Below are 21,780 nucleotides of genomic sequence, written 5' to 3'. Positions count from 1 at the left end.
TTCCTCTTCTGTAATACGGTGCAGCAACAGTCTACCTCAGAGGTTGTACTGAGGACTCGGACAGACCTGAAACTGAGGACTCGGACAGACCTGAAAACGGGTGTTGGTGCACAGTAGTCTCATGTGCCCGTCATGCTCTTTTCTTCCTGCTCTGAACCCTGTGAATGTCAAGCAGGGAGCCCTGCAACACTCCTGTGCCCATAACGAACTAATGTGACTACCACTGCTGTCTCGTTGGGTGGGAGGGTTGGAACAGGATTGCCTTCTGCCCAGACTGGCCACAATCTCCTGCTTCCTCCACCTCATTCTCCTGAGCGCAGAGATGACATGTATGGGTCACAACTCTCAGGTCTGACATCCCAGCACGTACGAGACTGAGGCGGGGGGGGGGGGGGGGGGTGGTCCGGAGTCTAAGGGCAGCCTGGGCTAAAGAGTGATCTTATTTCAAAAGAAAAAAAGATAAATAGAATGAGCTTTAGAGGGGTTAAGGTAGGGGTTTTGATCCCAGGGTGGTCAGGGAAGACCCCCCCCCCCCCCGAAGGTGACACTTTTGCAGAGACCCGAGATGCTGATACAGGGGATGGGAACAGAGCGGTGGGAAGTACACAAAGGATGTGAGATTGCACCCCAGGCTTTGGGGCCCTCGAGGCGCCTGGGGGGTCCAGCCCTAGCACCTCGGAGGTATGTTTCTCACACCCAGGTGAGGAGGGGCAAGGCCAGGCGGCAAGAGCGTGAGAAGCCGCGGCCCGGGTCTTTCCCGCGGCGCGCTCGCCATCTGGCGACCGCTCCCGGGACTGCGGGACTGCGTGGCCGCCACGCCCGGACACAGCCTCCCCAGGCGGCTCAGCCGACTCTCCTCACCCAGCCGTCCTTTCTGCTGTCCAAGGCCAGTTCCTTCTTGCCTAGACTGAAGCGCCCCGCGTCGCGGCGGCCTTGACCCTTTCTCCATCTCCGCACCTAGCCTCGTGCCACAGCGAGTCTGGTTTGCAGCGGAGTCCACTTCTCACTCCCACCCCACTTCTCCACGATGATGAAGGCTGGATGAGGGCACTCACCTCAACCTCCCACTTTCTCGCTCGCTTCTCGAGGCTACCTCCTGGAGCAGTCTAAAGACCTTCCCAAGTCCCAGCAAATCCTGCCCGGGAGATCCCATCATCTTCTCACCCTCGCCTACTCATCCTTCTCTCTTCTCATTCTAGCCAGAGTTTCACAGCTGTTTCCAAACTTCGCAGGGTTACGGCTATGCAACCGGTCTTCTGTACCCACAGATTGTGAATGCAAGGAGTCAACCATCCCCAGTCTGAGGACTATAGCACCAGGCAGGCTACGGCTATCTAAACCATACCACTGTTTACACACAATACTGGGCACACCAAGCCTTACAAGGTTATCTAGAGGTGACTTACCATAGGCTCTCTGCAAATGCTGTGACATTTTATTTCAATTTAATTTTGCTTTTTAGTTTTTTTTAGACGGGTTTCATTATGTAGTCCTGGCTGTCCTAGAACCCATTATGTAGACCAGGCTGGCCTCGAACTCACAGAGATCCACCTGCTTCTGCCTCCTGAGTGCTGGGATTAAAGATGTGCATCACCACTTGGTGAATTCTTGCTTTAAAGAACAAATAATAGAGCTGAACGGTGGTTGGCGCACGCCTTCAATCCCAGCACTCAGGAGTCAGAGACAGGTGGATCTCTGTGAGTTCGAGGCCAGCATGATCTACAGAGTAAATACCAGAACAGGTTCCAAATATATACAGAGAAACCCTGTCTCGAACCCCTCCTCCCCCCAAAAAAGAACGAATGATAGTACTCTCAGCCAAGGAGATGTCTCAGTGGGTAGGTGTGCTTGCCATGCAAACCTAGCACAACCTGAGTTCCATCCCTGGAAAGAATGCACTGACCCCACAAAGTGGTCCTCGTACAGATTCGTGTGGCGAGCACACCCACACACACACGTACAGACTCATACCTGATGAATTTTTCAACTTTCAAAAGTTTATTTTAAGCCGGTGGTGGTGGCACACGCCTTTAATCCCAGCACTTGGGAGGCAGAGGCAGGCGGATCTCTGTGAGTTCAAGGCCAGCCTGGTCTACAAGAGCTAGTTCCAGGACAAGAACCAAAAGCTACGGAGAAACCCTGTCTCGAAAATCCAAAAAAAGAAAAAAGAAAAAAAAAGTTTATTTTAATGTGTGTTACTATTTGCCTTCATTCATGTTTGTGAGCCATGTACCTGCCCGGTGCCCTAAGAGGCAGAGTCATGACATCCGCTGGAACAAGAGTTATAGATCACCTTCCACCGTGTGAACTCTGGGGATCAAACTCAAGTTGTCAGGCTCGGCGGAGCCACACTGCTCACCCCTTGATTTTCACGTCAACTATTACAGGCACTCAGCTTAGCGAAGATAAAAGGGCAAACACACCCCTGACACAGCACCACCATAGGGAATGTCCCCGATGTGGCTCAGGAAGTCAAGACACGCCACTAAGCCTGATGACCTGAGGTCGGTGCCCAACATACACATGGTGAGAAGAGATAAATAAGTCCCCCAAGTTCTCTTCTGACCGCCCATGTGCACTGGGGGTTGTGGGCACACAGAGGAAATAAATGGAATAGTTTTAAGTACAGTAGTGGTGTAGCCCATAATCCCAGCATTCGGGAGGCAGAGGCAAGTGGATCTCTGTGAGTCTGAGGTGAGCATGGTCTACAGAGTTCCAGGACAGCCACGGCTACAAAGAGAAACCCAGTCTAAAACAAAAAGACAGTAATTTTCATAGTGTACATATTTTCCCATTTAATTTTAACTGATTTATTCATTTTGAGATGGTCTCACTTTGTAGCCTTGGCTGGCATGGAACTTGATATGTAGGACCAGGTTTGCCTCAAGCCTTTGCCTCCCTCAGTGCTGCGATCACAGGTGTGCACCACCACAGCGGCCCAAGAGCAAACTTTTTTTTTCGTTTTGTTCTTTTTTTTTTTTTTTTTTTTGGTTTTTCGAGACAGGGTTTCTCTGTGGCTTTGGAGCCTGTCCTGGAACTAGCTCTTGTAGACCAGGCTGGTCTCGAACTCACAGAGATCCGCCTGCCTCTGCCTCCCAAGTGCTGGGATTAAAGGCGTGCGCCACCACCGCCTGGCAAACTTTTTTTTCTATTTTGGAAATGTGGACAAGGCAAAATTACTCTTCTCCAACAGGGTTCCATTCAGAAGAAGCAAACAGAGACAGGACATGCACTTTCTAAATTTTATTTTATTATTTTATTTATTTATCTACTTTTATTTTTTTTATTCTAGCTCAGGTGGTGACTGCCTCTTTTCCGCACTGGCTGGGTCAAAGGTCAAGCTATTATAGTTCAAAAAGGGCACAGCTCTTCCCAGAAGGTGTGTACTCACGTTTTAAAGGACACTAAGCCAACACGCTGTATGAGCACGTTTACAGACGTGACACAGACAGTCAACAAAAACAAAATGGCTGTAGCCCTAAATACACCCACTGCTCCAGCACAAGCCTCCCACAACAACAAGACTGAGGTTACAACAATTGTTGAAGATTTATTTTTATTTTTTGCACATGCATGCAGGCACCCTCGAAGGCCAGGAGGCCAGGAAAGGCCATTGGACCCCTGGAGCTGGAATTGTACACGACTATGAGACTCTCTACATGGGTGCGGAGACCGAACTCTGGAAACGCACCGCACGTCCCTAACCGATTAGCTGCCTCTGTAGCCCGTCTGTTTATTTCTGTCTTGTGTGTCTCCCTCACCGAATCACTGGAAGAATTACTATTCAAGAAATCAATGAGATGAGTTTTATCTATTCTAAGTTTATCTCCTGCTATACTACTATGGAAAGGAGGGTTCACGGGAGCTTTTTTCTTTAATTTAAAAATCATGTATTTGCTAGACGTGGTTGCAGTCACCTTTAACGCTGGCATTCAGGAGGCAGAGGCTGGTGGATCTTTTTGAGTCTGGAGCTACATAGTAAGATTTTGTCAAAAAGCAAAGTAGGGAAGAAAGAAAAAGCGAATAAAAAGGAAAAAAAGAAAATCTAGTATTTTTTCCTAGATATTGTGGTATAGGTCTGTAATAACAACACTCTGGTGGCTGAGGCAGGGAGATTTCAAGTATGAGGCTAGCATGGGCTATAGTTCTCAAGACTTTGTACACACACACTGGGGAGGTGGCTCAGTCAGTAAAGTGTTCCAATCACAAGTCTGGAGTTGCATGCCAGCCAGTTTAGACAATTTGGGAGCTCTAGGTTCAGTGAGAGACCTGACCTCAAAAATAAAATGGAAGAAGTCAGGTGTGGTGGTGCAGCTCCAAACCATCCTTAACTCCAGTGCCAGGGACTCCTATGCCCTCTTCTGACCTTGCAGGCACCAGGTACACACACAATGTACATATATACATACATACATACATACATACATACAGGCAAAGCACTCATACACAGAAAATAAGCAAGTCTAAAAAATAATGTAAGCCAGGTGGTGGTGGCGCACGCCTTTAATCCCAGCACTTGGGAGGCAGAGGCAGGCGGATCTCTGTGAGTTAGAGGCCAGCCTGGTCTACAGAGCTAGTTCCAGGACAGGCTACAAAAGCTGCAGAGAAACCGTGTCTTGAAAAACAAAAACAAAACACAAAAAAGCCCAAAAAATAAAAACAAAATAACTTTGCCTCTACATGCACCTGCACATTCATGAACACACATAACTCCATAAAAACTGCACACACACAAGGCTGGAGAGATGACTCTGGTTGAGGGCACTTGCTGCTCTTCCAGAAGACCTGGGTTTAATTCCTAGTACCTACATGGAGGCCACAACTCTCTATAACCACTTTCAGGTGTACAGTGTCACCTGCAGGCACCAAGTACAATATGTTATACACACATACATGCTGACAAAATACTCATACACACAAAATTTTTTTTTAAAGATTTTGTATAGTGTTCTATCTGCATGAACGCTTGAAGGCCAGAAGAGGGCGCCAGATCTCATTACAAATGGTTGTGAGCTACCTACCATGTGGTTGCTGGCAATTGAACTGGGGCCCTCTGGAAGAGCAGGCAACGTTCTTAACCGCTGAGCCATCTCTCCAACCCCACTTAAAAAATTCTCAAGTAAAACATAAATAAAAACAAACAGAAATAGTCAGGGGTAGCCTGGCAGTGGTGTCTCAGGTCTTTAATCCCAGCCTCAATAAACAAATAAATAGATGAGAGAAAGGAAGGGAGGGAGGGAGGGAGGAAAGGAGGGACGGAGGGAGGGAGGGAGGGAGGGAGGGAGGGAGGGAGGGAGGGAGGGAGGGAGGGAGGGAGGGAGGGAGGGAGGAGGAAAAAGTCAGGCATTCCAGTCAAAGGAATTAAATATTTTAATTACGCTTATCTACTTATTGTTTATTATGTGTGTATGGGCTTGTGTTGTTCAGAGGCGCACAGGTGGAGGTCAGAGGTCAACATACAGTACTCTTTCTCCTCTCGTTATGTGCCCGGGCATTTGAACTCAGGGGGCAGGAAGTGGCTTAATTGACCATCTCATCTTCCCCAAAGTATTTTAAGATTTATTCACTTTTATTTTACATATATGGGTCGTTTGTCTGCATGCATTGACTGTGCACCATGTGTGTACAGTGCCAGCAGAGGCCAGCAGAGGCCAGCAGAGGGCAGAGGATCCCTGAGACTGGAGTAATAGACAGTTGTGAGCTGCCATGTGGGTGCTGGGAACCACATAAGGGCCCTCTGGAAGAGCAGTCCGTGTTCTTAACTGATGAGCTATTTCTGCAGGCTCAGAACTGTTTGTTTGTTTGCTTGCTTGCTTGTATTTTGAGATGGGGTTTCTCTGGGTAGCCCTGGAACTCACTCTGTAAACCAGGCTGGCCATGAACTTAGAGATCCACTTGCCTCTGACTCTCGATTTTGCTGGGATAAAAGGCATGCACCACAACCACTACCTGGCTTTTTTTTATCAGAAATTTTTTAATAAAAATGTTATGGCACAAGGCTGTGGAGGTAGAGAGGCCTTGCTTCTGAGCTCTAGTCTTCTCAGCGTGGGTATGTGTGACTTCGGTCACATTCACGCCTCTTGGGGATGTGACAGCAAAGCCCTCAGTCCTGCATCTACCTGGCATGTGGAAGAAACTGAAAAGATCAGGATGTATCTTTCAGTTACCGTTCCCACCCATGCTTCCTACCATGATGATAATGGACGAACCCACTGAAACTGTAAGCAAGTCCCCAATTATGTGCTTTTTTTTAAAGTAAGAGTTGTCTTGGCAAGGTTGTCCACTCTCTCCATATCTATTCAATATAGTTCTTGGGGTTCTAGCTAGAGCAATAAGATAACAAAAGGAGATCAAGGGGATACAAATCGGAAAAGAAGTCAAACTCTCACTGTTTGCTGATGATATGGTAGTTAACATAAGCGACCCGAAAAATTCTACCAAGGAACTTCTACAACTCATAAACACCTTCAATAATGTAGCAGGATACAAGATTAACTTGGAAAAAAAAAATCAGTGGCCCTCCTTTATACAGATGATAAATGGGCTGAGAAAGAAATCAGAGAAACATTGCCCTTCACAATAGCCACAACTGACATAAAATATCTGGGTCTCCAGTCAAAGGGTAAGGTCAGCTGGTTGCTCCTCGGCTTCTCTGATCTAGCAGGTTGTCACCCCACATCTGACTTCTGAGTCTTTGTTGGTAAATAGAAAAAAAGATACTTAGTTTAAACCTATATATCATGGCTGCAGGACCTGAAGGCCTTCCAGGCCAAGGCCTGAGTGACCAGTAGGGTGTTGACTGCAGGGCTGTGTGACCACAGATGATAATTAAGGTATCAGTAGATTCATGATCTGTCTGTCTGTCTATCTATCTATCTATCTATCTATCTATCTATCTATCTATCTATCTATCTACCTACCTACCTATCATCTATCTACCTACCTACTTATCATCTATCTACCTACCTACCTATCATCTATCTACCTATCATCTATCTATCTATCTACCTACCTTTCTATCATCTATCTATCGATCAATCGTTCGATATATATGAGAGATTGCTCAGAGGTTGAGAACAGTTACAGCTATTGCAGAGAATCTAAGTTCAGTTCCCAACACCCATATAGTTCACAAACAACTGAACTCCAGTCCCAGGAGATCTGACGCACTCTTCTGGCCTCTGCGGGTACTGCATGAACTTGGCATGCAAACGCTCATGTGAGCAAACACACACACACATAAATTTAAAAAGAATCTTTAAGATTACTTTAAAAACAAACAAAAAAGGTGGGTATGATAATTCATGCTTGTAATCCCAACACTGGGAAGGCTAAGACAGTCTAACCTATAGTGCGTTCCTGGCCGACCAGAGACCCCATCTCCAAAACTGAGGTGATGGTGCCTGAGGGATGATTCCCGAAGTTGACCTCTGACCTCCACATGCTCAGATATGAACATGTGTGCACACAGACAAATCCGCAGCATACACACACTGCAGGTCTGACAATCTAGATGAACATATACGCATACAGACAAATCCACAGCACACACAAGGTAGGTCTGACAATCTAGATCAGTGGTAGAATATTTGCCTAGCATGTCCCAACTTTCTGTCCCCTCTTCTGTCTCAACACACAAGTTAAAAAAAAAGAAGAGCTGGGATTTGGCAGCACAAATCCGAGCAGCTGGGAGGTGGAGGTAGAAAGACAAGACATTCAAGGTTAATTTTAGCTACTTAGTCAGTCAGCCTGGGCTATTTGAAACCCTATTTTTGTTGTTGTTTTGACAACACAGGTTTTAGATATATACATAACCTTGGCTAGCTTCAAATTTAAGAGATCCGCCTGCCTCTGCCTCCCGAGTGCTGGGGTTAAAGGTGTGCACCAAAATACCTATCTTGAAACCCTGTATTTTTTTTTTTTTTTTGGTTTTTTGAGACAGAACTTCACCATGTAACAGCCCTATCTGTCCTGGAACTCCCTCTTCTGGCCTCTGAGGGCACCCATCCACATCCAAACACACACAGGCTCACACATACATGTGGGGGTCTCTGCAAACACTAGGGCCAACAGAGTAACAGCCTGAGTGAGGCTCAACAGGACTTAGTAGCTAGCTAGTGCTGGCTTAAATCAGGAGTCTGGCACCAAACAGTTTATTTTAGGCATAAGTACAGCACAATTTGGAAAAAAGTTTTCCTCTGGTGATAATTAACTCAATCCCATGTGCACAATAAAGCTCAAGACAGAGGTTAAGAGTGCTTCCTGCTCTTCCAGAAGATCTGAGTTCAGTTCCCAGCAACACTGGGCAGCTCACAACTGCCTGTAACTCCAGTTCCAAGGGACTGAATACTCTCTTCTGGCCTCAGTAGACTTCTAAGCACACATGAATACATTCACAATATTTATAGTCATAAATATTTTTTAAAACTAAATTTAAAAGAGTAAAGGCATTCAAAATGTTTAAAATAAAATTTTAAACAGGAATGGTATTACATGCTTCTAACTCTCAGAACTTGAAAGGCAGAGGCAGGAAGACCAAGAGTTTAAAACCAGCCTCACATATATGGCAAACCTGAAGCCAACATGGGATACATTATCTAAAAAAAATCCAAAAAGCAAAGAAGAAAAAACCTTAGTCCTAAAGTCAATCTTGCTAGATACAATGAAGCCTGTAATCCTAGCACTGGACAGATAGGAATCCAAGCCTAGGCTGAGCTACGTGAGACTTAGAAAATGGAAGGGGAAGGGTGGGAAATACGAAGCTATGTAGCCCCGGATGACCCTGAATCTGATCCTCTTGCCTCTACCTCTCCAGTGTCGGGATTAACAGGCTTGCACCACTATGTATCGCTCAGACAGTGCAAGGATAAATGCCAGGGCGTTGTGTGCTAGGCAAGCACACCTTCAACCGAGTCACAGAATTAAAATCCTATAGAGTAGATCTTAAATGTTTAAGATATAAGGCAAATGGACATGGGGTGGGGGGAAGCTCAGGTCTTTCATTTCAGCACTGCTGAGGCAGAAGCAGGCAGAATTCTGTGGGTCTGAGGCCAGCCTAGTCCACAGTGAGTTCCAGGCCAGCCAGCACTACATAGTAATACTCAAAAGACACAAGAGCAAACAAGATGTAATGCGAGAAGCTGGAGAAATGACTCAGAAAAGCATCTTCCTGATCTTCCAGAGGACTTGAGTTCAGTTCCCTGTACCCAAGCACCTTGACAACTGCCTGGAAGGCCAGCTCCGGAGGATTCATTTGGTCGCGCAGGCACACACACATAAAGTAATTAAAAAAAAAAAAAGATTTAGAATGTGCCGGACAGTGGCGACATACTCCTTTAGTCCCAGCACGCAGGAGGCAGAGACAGGAGAATCTCTGAGTTCGAGGTTAGCCTGGTCTACCTGTAGACCAAATTTCAGGACAGGTAGGGCTACACAGAGAAACCAGGTCTCGAAAAACAAACTGTATGGGGAAGGGCCAGCCAAAGAAACACACCCTGACCCTGAAACCACAGCTAAAGAAACACATTTTGGCCATAGAATCAGTGCCAGTGAAAGAAATATGTCCTGGCCCTGAAATTAGAGCCAAAAGGCTAAAAAGGGCCAGTGAAAGAAACACTCTGAAACCAAAGCCAAATCTACCCCTAATCAACTAAGCAGAAAACAAACCAATCCCTGAGCAGAGATCTAGCCAATCTGAGCTCAAGGGACTGAAATCTGACCAATTCCCAGCCTGAAAATCTTCTCCCTGGAAAAACTCTGCCTCTAAGAAGCCCTACATAAGCTTTGTACCCGCTGAGTTTGCTGCTGTCTTCTCGACCCTGGCAGAGGCAGCCACTCTCCAGGACTCTTCCCTCTTGAACGATGCTTGGGTGAGACCTTCCTTTACAGGAGTGGAGCGCACGAGAGAAGTAACAACTTTTGCCCGCAGCAGAGCAGGACTATACTCCCCCACTTCCACTCGGGTTTCCGCTAGGCACAGTTGTTACACGGGGGGACCAGAGCAGATCTGTAACAACTTCGCTGGGGAACCCTCTCCTGACGGAGGCGCAGAGCTGTTAGATTGGGGAAACCTTTCCCTGGGGCAGGGCTGTAACCTGCTCTGCCTGCTGTGATCACCTGTGCTTGCTTCCCAATTGCCAGAATACTTTTCCATCCAAGCCGTAATACTTGGCATTCCTTGGCTCCCGACTGCCAGGATCCCTTTCTATCTGAGCTGCAATGCTTACACAAACAAACAAACAAAAAGACTTAAAAGGCAACATGAACCTAGATACTAAGATGGAAATATTTAATACATTAGTGTGATAAAAAGGCATATGTGGGGGAAATAAAATATAAAATAAAATGGAAATAATTAAAACAAGATTTCAAAACTAAAAATTAAAATGTTAGTTTAAATATATTATTTTAAATATTACTAGAATGCCAGTTTTGCTCTTGTTTTGTATTGAGACAAGGTTTCTCTACAGCTTTGGAGTCTGTCCTGGAACTAGCTCTATAGACCAGCCTGGCCTCGAACTCACAGATATCCTCCTGCCTCTCCCTCCTGAGTGCTGGGTTCAATGTTATATTTTATAATATATGGCCACGCCTGGTCATATATATTAACAAACTACCGCCTTCCGCATTAAATGTGCACCTCTACAGCACCGATTACAGTCTTCCAGTCTATTTCCTTGGCTCCCTTACCTGAGGCCCCCGAGGTTTCCGCCGCGCAGGCAGCGCTCTAGCCAGCCCGCCGCCCGCGAGGACCCACAGCCAAGATGGCGGCGTCCGCCATGCAGGCGTGCCGTCTCCTGCGGTTCTCCGTGGCTGTGGGGCCCAGGTCCTGTAACTACCGTGCGCCGCCACCCCCGCGCCGCCGCCCCGGGCCCCATTGGCCAGACCCGGAGAACCTGCTGAGCCCACGATGGCAACTAGGGCCGCGATACGCGGCCAAGCAGTTCGCGCGGTACGGCGCTAAGTCCGGGGTGGCCCCCGCCTCCCTGTGGCCGTCCCCGGAGCAGCTGCGCGAGTTGGAGGCGGAGGAGCGAGAATGGTACCCGAGTTTAGCGACCATGCAAGAGTCGCTGCGCACGCAGCAGCAGGCCCAGGAGGCAAAGCGTCGTGCCAGGTGCGTTATGGGGGCAGGTAACCCACGGCCCCGAAACCACGAATCCTCCGTTGGAGGCATGCGGAGTCCTTGTGGTGTAGGGCTAACATGTTAACCAGGCTGAAAAACAAAACTTCTGGCCGGGCGGTGGTGGTGCACGCCTTTAATCCCAGCAGTTGGGAGACAGAGACAGGTGGATCTCTGTGAGTTCGAGGCCAGCCTGTCTACAGCGCCAGTTCCAGAAAGGCTCCAAAGCTACAGAGAAACCCTGTCTTGAAAAACCAAACCAACCCCGCCTCCCCCCAACTGCTAGGTAAATTCTTGTAGTCACTCAGCTGCAGTTCTTGTGTTACTTTCCCCCTTCCTTTACTACTGAACTGTATCACTAGCCCGCCTTATATATACATAAGGTCTCACTGTTAACCATAACTCGTTATGTTTCCAGACTGGCACCGAATCTAGAATCCATCTACCTTTACTTTCCGTGTGTCTGAGATTACAGGCCTGTACCAGGCCCAGCCTCAACTGTTTTATCTTTACTAACATTCTGTGCAAGAATCTGAGGATCCACACAATGGGAAACAAAACAGACAAGAATTTCACATGACAAGGGGCCCTCAGAAGGACAAAACACGGTTAAGAGTGCATGCTGGAGCCCGGCGATGACAGTGCAAGCCCAGCACTCCAGAGACAGAGGCAGGTGGATCTCTGAGTTCGAGACCAGCCTGGTCTACAAGAGCTAGTTCCAGGACAGGCTCTGAGAAATATTGTCTTGGGGGAAAAAAGTGCATGCTGGGGCCAAGCAGTAGTAGTGCACGCCCTTAACGCCAGCATTCGGGGAGAAGAGGCAGGTGGATCTCAGTGAGTTCGAGGCCAGCCTGGTTTAGAATGAGTTCCAGAATAGCCAAGGCTACACAGAGAGACTGTCTCAAAAAAGGGGGGGTGGGCAGGCATGCAGGAGAACACATGAGTTTGCTAGCCCTTGTATGTTTAAGAAAGTCCCTTATAGGCCGGGCGATGGTGGCGCACGCCTTTAATCCCAGCACTCGGGAGGCAGAGTCAGGCGGATCTCTGTGAGTTCGAGACCAGCCTGGTCTACAGAACTAGTTCCAGGATAGGCTCCAAAGCCACAGAGAAACCCTGTCTTGAAAAACCAAAAAAAAAAAAAAGAAAAAAAAAAAAAAAAAAAAGAAAGAAAGAAAGTCCCTTATAACCAGTTAGAGTTACTGGGAAAATCTCGAGTTCCCAGAAGGGGGGAACAGGTGGTGCAAAGGTCCTGAGGTTGAGCCAAGCCTAGTGACACATGACTAACTTTGGAGAAGGCATGGTTCAGAGGCAGGACAGCCCTCACACCTATCAGTGAGATCCTTTAGCATAAGTAAACAGGGCATGAGGAAAGCACACCTGTAATCTTAGCCATCTGGAGCCAGAGGCAGGGTAAATCGCCTCATCTACATAGTAAGACCCTATCTTTGAAAAAAATTTCAGGCCGGTGGCAGTACAGGCCTTTAATCCCAACACTCAGGAGGCAGGGGCAGGTGAGATCAAGGTCAGCCTCTATACTACAGAGTGAGGTCCAGGGCAGCCAGGACTGCACAGAGAAACCCTGTCTCAAAAAAAAAAAAAAAAAAAAAAAAGGAAATTAATTAAAAAAAAATGCTTAGGGGCTGGAGAAAGATGGCTCAGCGGTTAAGAGCACTGCCTGCCCTTCCGAAGGTTCTGAGTTCAAGTCCCAGCAACTACATGGTGTTATGAGATCTGGCGCCCTCTTCTGGCCTGTAGGCATACATGCAGAAAGAATACTGTATGCATAATAAATAAATTTTTTAAAATGCCTAAAGTATGCCCTGAGGCACTGGGTCAGTATGCTGGGTAGTGGAGATGAGAATGGTGCTGGGCCCCGAAGTCCAGGGCAGACGTCAGCAAAGGAGGAGCATGTGCGCGATCAGATCTGCGGGGGAAATGGAGGAAGTCATAGACATCTGGATGATGCCACTTCTGGTGCAGAGTCCAAGGCAAGTGAAATGTGTTCCTGGTATTTAACCTGTCCTCTCAACTTTGAAAGGACAAGATCGCCCTTTGTCCAGATGAAACAGGCCTGGAGAAGCCAGGTCAGCTGTCCAGAGTCACGCTGCCGTGTACAACAGCGCTGGTTCCCCGTCTGTCCCACCCTAGCTGGATGGATAGTCCTTTCCTGTTTTAAGGCTTGATTCTTTCAGTTTTACTGTCTTAAGACTGAGATATGAGTGTAACTAAGAAATCCACAGGGCTGGAAGAAAACATTCATCTAGTTGTTTCTGTACCTGAATTTGGACCTGGCAGACACAGCCATGCCACGGGCAGGAGGATGGTCTAGTAGACAGGTAGGTGGAATCCAGGGTCGACTTGGTCTGCCCCTTACTGCCTGCTTTCCTCTGCAGGGAGCAGCACATCTCAGAGTGCATGGCCAAGATGCCACAGATGATTGAGAACTGGCGACGGCAGAAGCGGGAACGCTGGGAGAAAGCTCAGGCTGATAAGGAGCGGAGGGCCCGGCTACAGGCTGAGGCCCAGGAGCGCCTGGGTTACCACGTGGACCCAAGGAGTGCCCGCTTCCAGGAACTGTTACAGGACCTAGACAAGCAGCAGCGCAAGCGCCTCAAGGAGGAGAAACAGCGGCAGAAGAAGGAGGCACGAGCTGCTGCTATGGCCTCTGCCGAAGCCCAGGACCCAGAAGTGTCTGGGGAGCCCAGTTCCTGAAAGCCCCTTTCCCAATAAAGCCTGCTGCTGACAGCTCTGTTCTACACATTCTCCCTCAAGTTGTGACTTCCTGGGCCCCCGGCTCATTCCACAACACCTGGGGTGGGAGAATGCTCCACTGGGCTGTGTTCACACCTGGATGCTAGGCCGTGCCATGAACTGGGGCTTCAGGGACACAGAAAGGGGAATGGATGGGCAAATAATGAAGGAGCAGATGGCGGTGGAGAAGGAGGCTTCTGTTTACCAACATTAATCTCCAGTAATTAGCCAATTACCGGGGGGAGTACAGCCAAACAGACTGCGTGATAGAAGGAGCAGCAGCCCTTCTAGGGCTGAGCTGGGGCAGGGGCCCAAGTTTCCAGAGGGAAGAGATGCTGGGGCCCCCATCTGTGAGGCTCACAGGCGTCTTCCCCACGGCTCGGCATGCCACGTCACCTGTGCCCCAGCTAGCTCACAGATTCATAGGCTGCTGTGAGAAGCTCCAGTAGGCAGGCACCATTATTAGGGCTCACTTTTAAAACTTTATTCACTTCAAAACCTTTATCAGAGATGTGGTTCTGTCCTGGGGCAGGGGTAGCCTTGGCCTTCAGAATTGATGTTACCTCCTTCTCCAGGCTGGAGGCCAAGGCCAGACTGGGGAGAAGGCCTTGGGCTTCTAATGAACTCACTCCAGATGGAAAGATTTGGGCCACTCCAATGGAGGATAAAAGTTTAGGGTTCCAGCTTCCCCTCATCATGGAGGAGGAGGTGGGTTGTCCTTGGGGATGCTTCAGGGATGGGGAAGCAGGCAGGCGCCTCTCCATCTGGCTGCAGGGAGCTGGGACAGAGGCCAAGAGGGGCCCATCTGTCACCTCCTGGTCTTGCCAGCAACTTTGAGCAGGCTGGGCTCTGTTAAGAGGATGGGGACAGCTGTCTGGCCCAGGTCTTGTCGGACTGAGATGGGAATAGGGGCCACTTCAGGAAGGTGGGAATCTGGGCTAGGTGGTGGTTTTTCTTTTTCTTTAAATGGTTTTTGATTTTTTCTTCCTCTTAAATAAACATGAATATATATGTGTGTGTATATATATATACTTTCTCTTTTATAAAACTTTTGTGGAGTGGGGTGGGGGCACTCCAGCCTCCCAGCGTCACTCATCATCAAAGTTCTGACTCAGGAGGAAGTTGGCAGCCAAGTTCTCATTTTTTTCACACGCGAAGTAAGCCTGGATCACCAGGCTCTCTGGGAAGCCCAGTGCCTTCAGCTGTGGGAAGATGGGCAGGAGTAAGAAGGAGGGAGGTATGGGGCTGCCCACCATGAGTGGCTCTTCAGCCAGGCCTCTTACCCTTTCTATAGCTTCCTTCTCCTGCGGCGTCACCTGGATATAGTTCATCTGTGGGGCCTCCTCCCCTATGGCACCAACCTCGCCCTCTACATCAGAGACGTCCGGCAGCTCCCCTGGGGGCTCATTCAACATCTGGATGAACTGCTCCTGGTGACGGCTAATTTGCTGTGAGGAGAAGGGTGACAATCCACAGTATGCCCAGGTCCCATCACAGCTCTGCTTACACACACTGTCAAACACTCTGAAGGTGCCTACTCTGGCCAACAGTCATGGAATCATAGAAATAAACTGTCAAGGTAGGGCTAAGGTGCCAAGCTGGGGAGATAGGCATGGTGGCATACACCTTTAATCCTGGCACTTGGGAGGCAGAGGCAGGAGGATCTGAGTTTGAGGCCAGCCTGGTCTACAGAGGAATTTGAAGCTAGCCAGGGCTATGTAGTGTCTCAATTAAATGTCTCAATAAAACAAAGAAGTAAATGTACCAAAGCTAGGCATGATGGTTCATACCTGTAATCCCAGCCCTCGGGAGGCTGAAGCAAGAGGATCACCATGAGTTTGAAGCCAGCCTAAACTATATAGTGAGACTAAATAAAAAACAAGTTCAAACCAAGTAGCTGCGGATATGCTAGTTAAGTTATTGAGGCCTTTTGGGAGGGATCAACTGTCTCGCAGAAGAGGGGAGCTTGCCTCTGGCTAAAACAAGCACCAAGTGAAAATGCCCTGGGCGGATCTAGAGGGATGGCAAGTCCCAGAGGAGCTCTGTGGCACGAGCAGCACAGAGTCTGGGAAGACAGGGGGGTGCAGCTTGGGTGCCTCTCTGTCAAATTGCGAGTGGACCCAGGCCTCAAGCTGCTAAGCACCAACACTCCACTACTGAGTCACACTCTCAGACTATGCAACCTTTATCTTTTTTCTTTCTTTTTTGAGATGATCTCACTATTTCAAGGAGCTGACTTCAAGTCCAGTGATCCTCCTACCTCAGTCTAAGTGCTGGACTACACTACCACGCTCAGCCTGAGTCTGTTAAATACACTGTCATTGGAAATCTAAAGTTTCTGATGCAACCCTTTGTTTCTGCAGACATCTGACAATTTAGCCTCTTGGTGGACAGTCACCAGGGGCACTGTGTAGAATGAGGAGACACGAGAGAAAGAAACAGGACACTGGATGGGCAAAGTGGCTGCCACTGGGGTAGAAGCAGACAGTCCCCAGGAGGCTGTCCGAGGCTCAGGGCAGAAACAAACAAGCGGGCCTGAGAACTCAGAGGGCCAGGAAGTCCTCTCATAGTTCAGCCGAGAGCGGTCCAGGGGTTCTGGTGTGATGACACAGGTTCAGGTCAGATCAGGAAAAAGACAAGACTGAGAAGCAGGGAGAGGAGCTACGGTACAGCAAGAACTCAAGAAGTCGGTGGTGGCACACACCTTTAAGCCCAGCACTGGGGAGGCAGAGACAGGTGGATCTCTAGAGTTCGAGGCCAGCCTGGTCTACAGAGCTACAGAGTGAGTTTCAGAACAGGCTCCAAAGCTACAGAGAAACCCTGTTTGAGAGCCGGGCGGTGGTGGCGCACGCCTTTAATCCCAGCACTTGGGAGGCAGAGGCAGGCGGATCTCTGTGAGTTCGAGACCAGCCTGGTCTACAGAGCTAGTTCCAGGACAGGCTCCAAAACCACAGAGAAACCCTGTCTCGAAAAACCAAAAAAAAAACAAAACCCTGTTTGAAAAACAAAACAAACAAACAAACAAAAAATAGTGTGGCCAGAGTCTAGGACCCAGATGTATGGCAGGCGGCAGGCAGGCTGCTCTGGTGCTCTGGGCCTGACCTCTTCTGCAGGGGGACGTCAACAGCATCCGTACCTCATTGAAGTCCAATTACACACGACCTTGTAGGTCATCAGACAGCAAGAGACTGGACCTGTGCTAGTTCTGCTTTCTCAGAGCAAAGCTATATCCCTGGGTGTTCCCGTAAAGAACTAGAAAAGGCATCTCAGTTCCCTCGCCCTGGACAGCACCTGCAAGAGCTGAGGGTTCTCCTGGCCCAGCTGCTGGAGCAGTGCAGGGAGTAGCGCTGGGTTCTGCTGAATCACTTGCCGCATATTCTGGAACTGGGGCTGGTCCCGCAGGAACTCCAGGGGGTTCTCCACTGTTAGTGGCAGGAAGAGGTGTGTTGAGACCCCTGCAGGGCTCCTGAGCTAGACTGTAGATGCCCACATGCACACTGTTCATCCTGCTCACCTGTTTCTGTGGCCGGCTGTTCTGGTACCTGGCTCTCCTGGACAGAACCATGCTCAGGCTCGGGGCTTCCGGGAATTCCCTGTCAGGGATCCTGCTCTTTAGTTCTCTCCAACAGAGCCACTTCCCCCTCCCAAATTATCAGCCTGACAGGAGACAGGAAGGCCTCATCCCCGCCCTCCATGCTCTCTGTCCGGCCTCTTTGGAAAGTCTCCAGTGGCAACATGAGCACCCAAGAGCCTATGGGGAGGTTCTACTTCCATTCCTGTTGAGGTTCCGAGACCTGGAGACTCCCTCACCCACCGTGAGCAAGTACTCCACAGCTCTGTGGGGGTTGTTGTAGCTGGCCCTCAGCGCGGCCACAACCCGTTCCCGCTCGTAGCCCATGGACATGATCTCGGTCAGCATCGTCTCATACTCAGAGCCAGTCACTGTGGAGGGAGCAGCAGGGCCGGGGGTCACCAGGAGCACAGAAGGGCAGCTCCCAGACCCTCCCATACCCAGACAAGGCTGTCAAAGGCTGATGGCTGGGGCCCCCAGTCACCTCTGCCCTGAGGACCACCCACCCACCTAATGTGGAAGCTGCGTCTTCCTCTCGCCCGCTGCTACCTGAAGAAGGAACAGAGCTGCAAATTCAAGAGAGAGAAATCGGACCCGGGCTTCTGGTGGCTTGCCCTCCCCGCAAGTGCATGGGACCACACTGGAAGGTGCAGAAGACAGGGCACAAGTAAGGCTACTGTCCCTTCCTTACCCAGAAATGGATTCTGGAGATGTTGTGGTGGCTGAATCTTCTGATGGGCTCTTGTCCTCGCTGCTGGGAGGTGGAGGATGGGACATCCCTGATGCCGGGGCCGGAGGGAAAGGTGTGGAGGATTCCGAGGCAGCAGTAGGTGACACCTCTGGGGGTGCTGGAGTCCCCTGGCCAGTCTTGGTCTGTGACAAGAAGAAGAAGGGATCAGGCAGCAGCATCCCTATCAAGCCTCAACATCCTGCCCCATCACAGCCCCACCCTGCCTGTGGCTAATCTCTCCTGGACACACAAGCTCTTTGCCAGCATCCCAGCTAATCTACCCACCTTGGTCACCATGACAACCACAAAGTTCTTCTCATCTATATGGTATTCCTTGATGGGGACATCGTCACTCAAGATCTTGCCAGCATAGATGAGCTTCTGTCCGGCCACAGGAAAAGCTTCTCTACCCTTCTCAGCTTCTATCTTTTCCTTCAGCACCTTCACCTGGAATAAGGAGTAAGGTATTATAAACAAGACTAATAGTGTGTGTGTGTGTGTGTGTGTGTGTGGTCACAAGTAGCACCAGCACTCAGATACCCTCAGTGAAGTCTAGGCATGGTGGTGCACACATTTAACCCCAACACTGGGGAGAGACTGAGTTCCAGGCTAGCCAGAGCTACATAACGAGGCTGTCTCAAATATAACAAAGACTCCTTTCCTGACCCTTTTACTCTAGGGAAAAAGCTTTGCTCTCAATCATACAAGATTCATTCTGGTCAGCTGACAGCAATCTGTTATAGGCCAGACACTGAAGCTGCTCAGCGTGTCTGTGTGTATGTTCACACGTAGGTGTGATGGTGGTGGCTTAGGGATGGACCCCAGGGCCGGTATATACTAAATGCTCTACCAGAGCTCCATCCCCAAACCGTTTTAAAGGGCCTGTGGAACAGAACAAAACACAAGTCAGTCACTGTTCTCATGTGAAGACACTGATGTGAGAAGAAAAGCGAATTTGTATTTCAGATGCCGTGTGGTTGAGAAGGGAAACAGTAATACGGAAACGAAAGGGTAGACTCACCACTGGCCTCTGTTCTGTAACTACTGAGACATCCTTTTCCCTTCCATTTTTATAATGGTCTTTCTTATTCTGTACTCCAGGCTGGCCTAGAACTAAGTAGCTCAGACTGGACTGGAACTCAAAACAAACCCCATCTTGGCCTTAGTGTTCAGAGATCATAGACGTGACCACAATGCCTAGACTTCACCTAGGGTGTACCAGTAGCGTTATAGTATATTTGAAGGTTCAGGGGAGGTGGCCCCAGTAGTATCCCCTACTTGGGAGGCTAAGTCAATACAGATCACTTGAGGCCAAAAAAGTTCAAAGTCACACTGAATTGCAAGACCCCACTCTCAAAAAGCAAAAGCAAACAAAAGTTCATGCAGCATGTTTAGGCTGCTGTCTGTTACATGAAACAGAAAAAATTTTAACACTGTCTGTGCCATTGCTGTGACCATGGCAAAGTTCCTTAACTCTGAGGTTGTCAAACGGAGAAAGCCAGCAATCCCCGAGGGACAATGCTATTTTGCAGATTCAGTAAGATGACACTGGGAAAGAATAAACGGCCAACAAACACGGACCACCAAAACTATTAAGATTAAGACCATTTATTATCATCAACATTGTCGTCACCAGTTGGCACCTCTTGGCCACTGATGCCAAACTGGGCCACCCGAGCAGCTTGCAGGCTGGGACGCGGAGCCGGCAGCTGACACCGGAGCGGGCCTGGGGACTCGTCCTGGGTCCAGGCAGGGAATGGCGCCCGAGCTGCCGGGGCAGGGCAGGGCCGATCGGGGGGATCCGAGGAGGTCGGGCCGCTGGGGGAGGGCAGCAGGGCCCGGCCGCACGTCCTCCCCGCCCCTCCCGTTGGTTCCAGGCCTCCCTGCCCCCACCCACCCCGGCACCCGGTCGCTCCCGCCACCCGGGCTCCGGCCCGCACCGTCTCCTCAGGCTCCATGCGTATCTTGAAGGTCTGCTGCTGCAACGTTTTAAGTGTGATGATGACGGCCATGGCGGGGCCGGAGCAATGCGGCAGCCCCGGGATCCTCGTATAACATGCAACTCACGCCGCCGCCATCTTAGCGCCCAGCTGCGCCGTGCTCCAAGTGCTTCCGGGGCAAGTGAGAAGCGCGCGCATATGAGCTATGTGACCCTTCTGTGAACCCGCCTCAACCTCTAGAGCATGCGTGGTAGCACTTCCCTTCCTTAGGCATGCGCAAACAATTCAGCTTTGCGCTTTAGCCGGGCAAACATCACGTTGTCTGGATGATGTCATGTTTGTCAATAGTGATGTCATATGCCCGCAAAATGGCTTCTAAAGCACCAGCTTCCACTCACTACCAGTTTTTATGGTTTTTGCTTTAGGTTTAGTTGCCCTAATTCAGATCTGATCAAACTAATTTAGCAGAAAGCAAATGAAGTTACCACAAATCTCATATAACTTTTTTTTTTGGTTTTTCAAGACAGGGTTTCTCTGTGGTTTTTGGAGCCTGTCCTGGAACTAGCTCTTGTAGACCAGGCTGGTCTCGAACTCACAGAGATCCGCCTGCCTCTGCCTCCCGAGTGCTGGGATTAAAGGCGTGCGCCACCACCGCCCGGCTTTTTTTTGGTTTCTTTTTTTTTTTTTTTTTTTTTGGATTTTTTGAGACAGGGTTTCTCCGTAGCTTTTGGTTCCTGTCCTGGCTCTTGTAGACCAGGCTGGCCTTGAACTCACAGAGATCCACCTGCCTCTGCCTCCCGAGTACTGGGATTAAAGGCGTGCGCCACCACCGCCCGGCTTTTTTTTTGGTTTTTCGAGACAGGGTTTCTCTATGGCTTTGGAGCCTGTCCTGGAACTAGCTCTGTAGACCAGGCTGGTCTCGAACTCATAGAGATCCGCCTGCCTCTGCCTCCCGAGTGCTAGGATTAAAGGCGTCATATAACTTTTTTTAAAAAATTTTTTCGAATCAGGGTTTCTCTGTAGCTTTGGAGCCTGTCCCGGAACTAGCTCTTGTAGACCAGGCTGGCCTCGAACTCAGAAATCCGCCTGCCTCTGGGATTAAAGGCGAGCACCACCACCCCTCAACTGTCAATGACTAGGCTGATAACCAAATATAAGAAACTGGGTATCATGAGGCTCCATTTCCAAGGGCTATCTTATTCATTTTTAGAACAAAGTCTAGTTCATGGGTGCCCTACCTCTTTGTGATATTTCAATGACTGGCAATCCATTCAACACCTCAAAAATATTTAACATTTTCCAAGGCTCCTTTATGTTAAATACAATTCTCCCCTCCATAGATTTCCCTTGCTTGCACCCACGTTTTTCTGGGAGGTAAGGGGTATTTCAACAAGCCTTAAGTCACCATCACATAACTATAAGGGGGTAAAAACATCAGCCTTGGAAGGGGGGCAGCACATCAAAGGTGATTTAAGGGGTTGAAGTAAAGCTAGGCCAAGGCTCTCATAAAGAGAACACAAGCATCAACATCCTCCCAAGCAGAACTGACCACTCACTGCTCACTGCGGAGCTTGCTTTGCCAAATGCTTCTCACCACACCAGTGACCAGGCAGTTCCCAAAGGCCTGCCTCTCTCCAGTCACCTGAGTGCAGACTCCTTCAAAATTGGC

The 21,780-nt window shown here is 49.2% G+C and overlaps 2 protein-coding genes across 4 annotated transcripts; one reads left to right on the top strand and one right to left on the bottom strand.

Moving 5' to 3' along the window:
- Positions 1-10,732: 10,732 nt before the first annotated feature.
- Positions 10,733-14,255, top strand: Gadd45gip1 (GADD45G interacting protein 1). Its single transcript, XM_057753612.1, has 2 exons — positions 10,733-11,113; positions 13,513-14,255. Exons 1-2 carry the CDS (start codon positions 10,764-10,766, stop codon positions 13,829-13,831), a joined length of 669 nt encoding a protein of 222 aa, XP_057609595.1. The 5' UTR covers positions 10,733-10,763; the 3' UTR covers positions 13,832-14,255.
- A 93-nt stretch (positions 14,256-14,348) lies between these two features.
- On the bottom strand, positions 14,349-20,281 carry Rad23a (RAD23 homolog A, nucleotide excision repair protein). 3 transcript variants are annotated; one of them, XM_057753610.1, is made up of 9 exons: positions 20,112-20,281; positions 18,457-18,618; positions 18,133-18,314; positions 17,952-18,007; positions 17,685-17,812; positions 17,385-17,463; positions 17,162-17,292; positions 15,154-15,318; positions 14,349-14,719 (listed from the first exon to the last, which is right to left on the bottom strand). In XM_057753610.1, exons 1-9 carry the CDS (start codon positions 20,181-20,183, stop codon positions 14,543-14,545), a joined length of 1,152 nt encoding a protein of 383 aa, XP_057609593.1. In that variant the 5' UTR covers positions 20,184-20,281; the 3' UTR covers positions 14,349-14,542. The 3 variants fall into 3 exon arrangements, with proteins under 3 accessions (XP_057609593.1, XP_057609592.1, XP_057609594.1); XM_057753609.1 differs by having other exon boundaries at positions 14,561-15,072; XM_057753611.1 differs by having other exon boundaries at positions 14,561-15,074; positions 15,221-15,318.
- Positions 20,282-21,780: the final 1,499 nt, after the last annotated feature.

Source organism: Chionomys nivalis, chromosome 21 (genome assembly GCF_950005125.1).
Source record: "Chionomys nivalis chromosome 21, mChiNiv1.1, whole genome shotgun sequence".
NCBI classification, from domain to species: domain Eukaryota; kingdom Metazoa; phylum Chordata; class Mammalia; order Rodentia; family Cricetidae; genus Chionomys; species Chionomys nivalis.
Note: the sequence above shows the minus strand (reverse complement) of the source record. Positions and strands in the feature narration are given on the sequence as shown.

Bases quoted from the DNA above. Each gene is read 5' to 3' on its own strand.
- Gadd45gip1 (XM_057753612.1), top strand. From the start codon at position 10,764: ATGGCGGCGTCCGCCATGCAGGCGTGCCGTCTCCTGCGGTTCTCCGTG. The intron at 11,114-13,512 runs GTGCGTTATGGG...TTTCCTCTGCAG, and splicing joins GAGGCAAAGCGTCGTGCCAG to GGAGCAGCACATCTCAGAGT.
- Rad23a (XM_057753610.1), bottom strand. From the start codon at position 20,183: ATGGCCGTCATCATCACACTTAAAACGTTGCAGCAGCAGACCTTCAAG. The intron at 18,008-18,132 runs GTAAGGAAGGGA...TTGAATTTGCAG, and splicing joins TCTCCAGAATCCATTTCTGG to CTCTGTTCCTTCTTCAGGTA. The intron at 17,464-17,684 runs GTGGGTGAGGGA...GATCCCTGACAG, and splicing joins CTGTGGAGTACTTGCTCACG to GGAATTCCCGGAAGCCCCGA.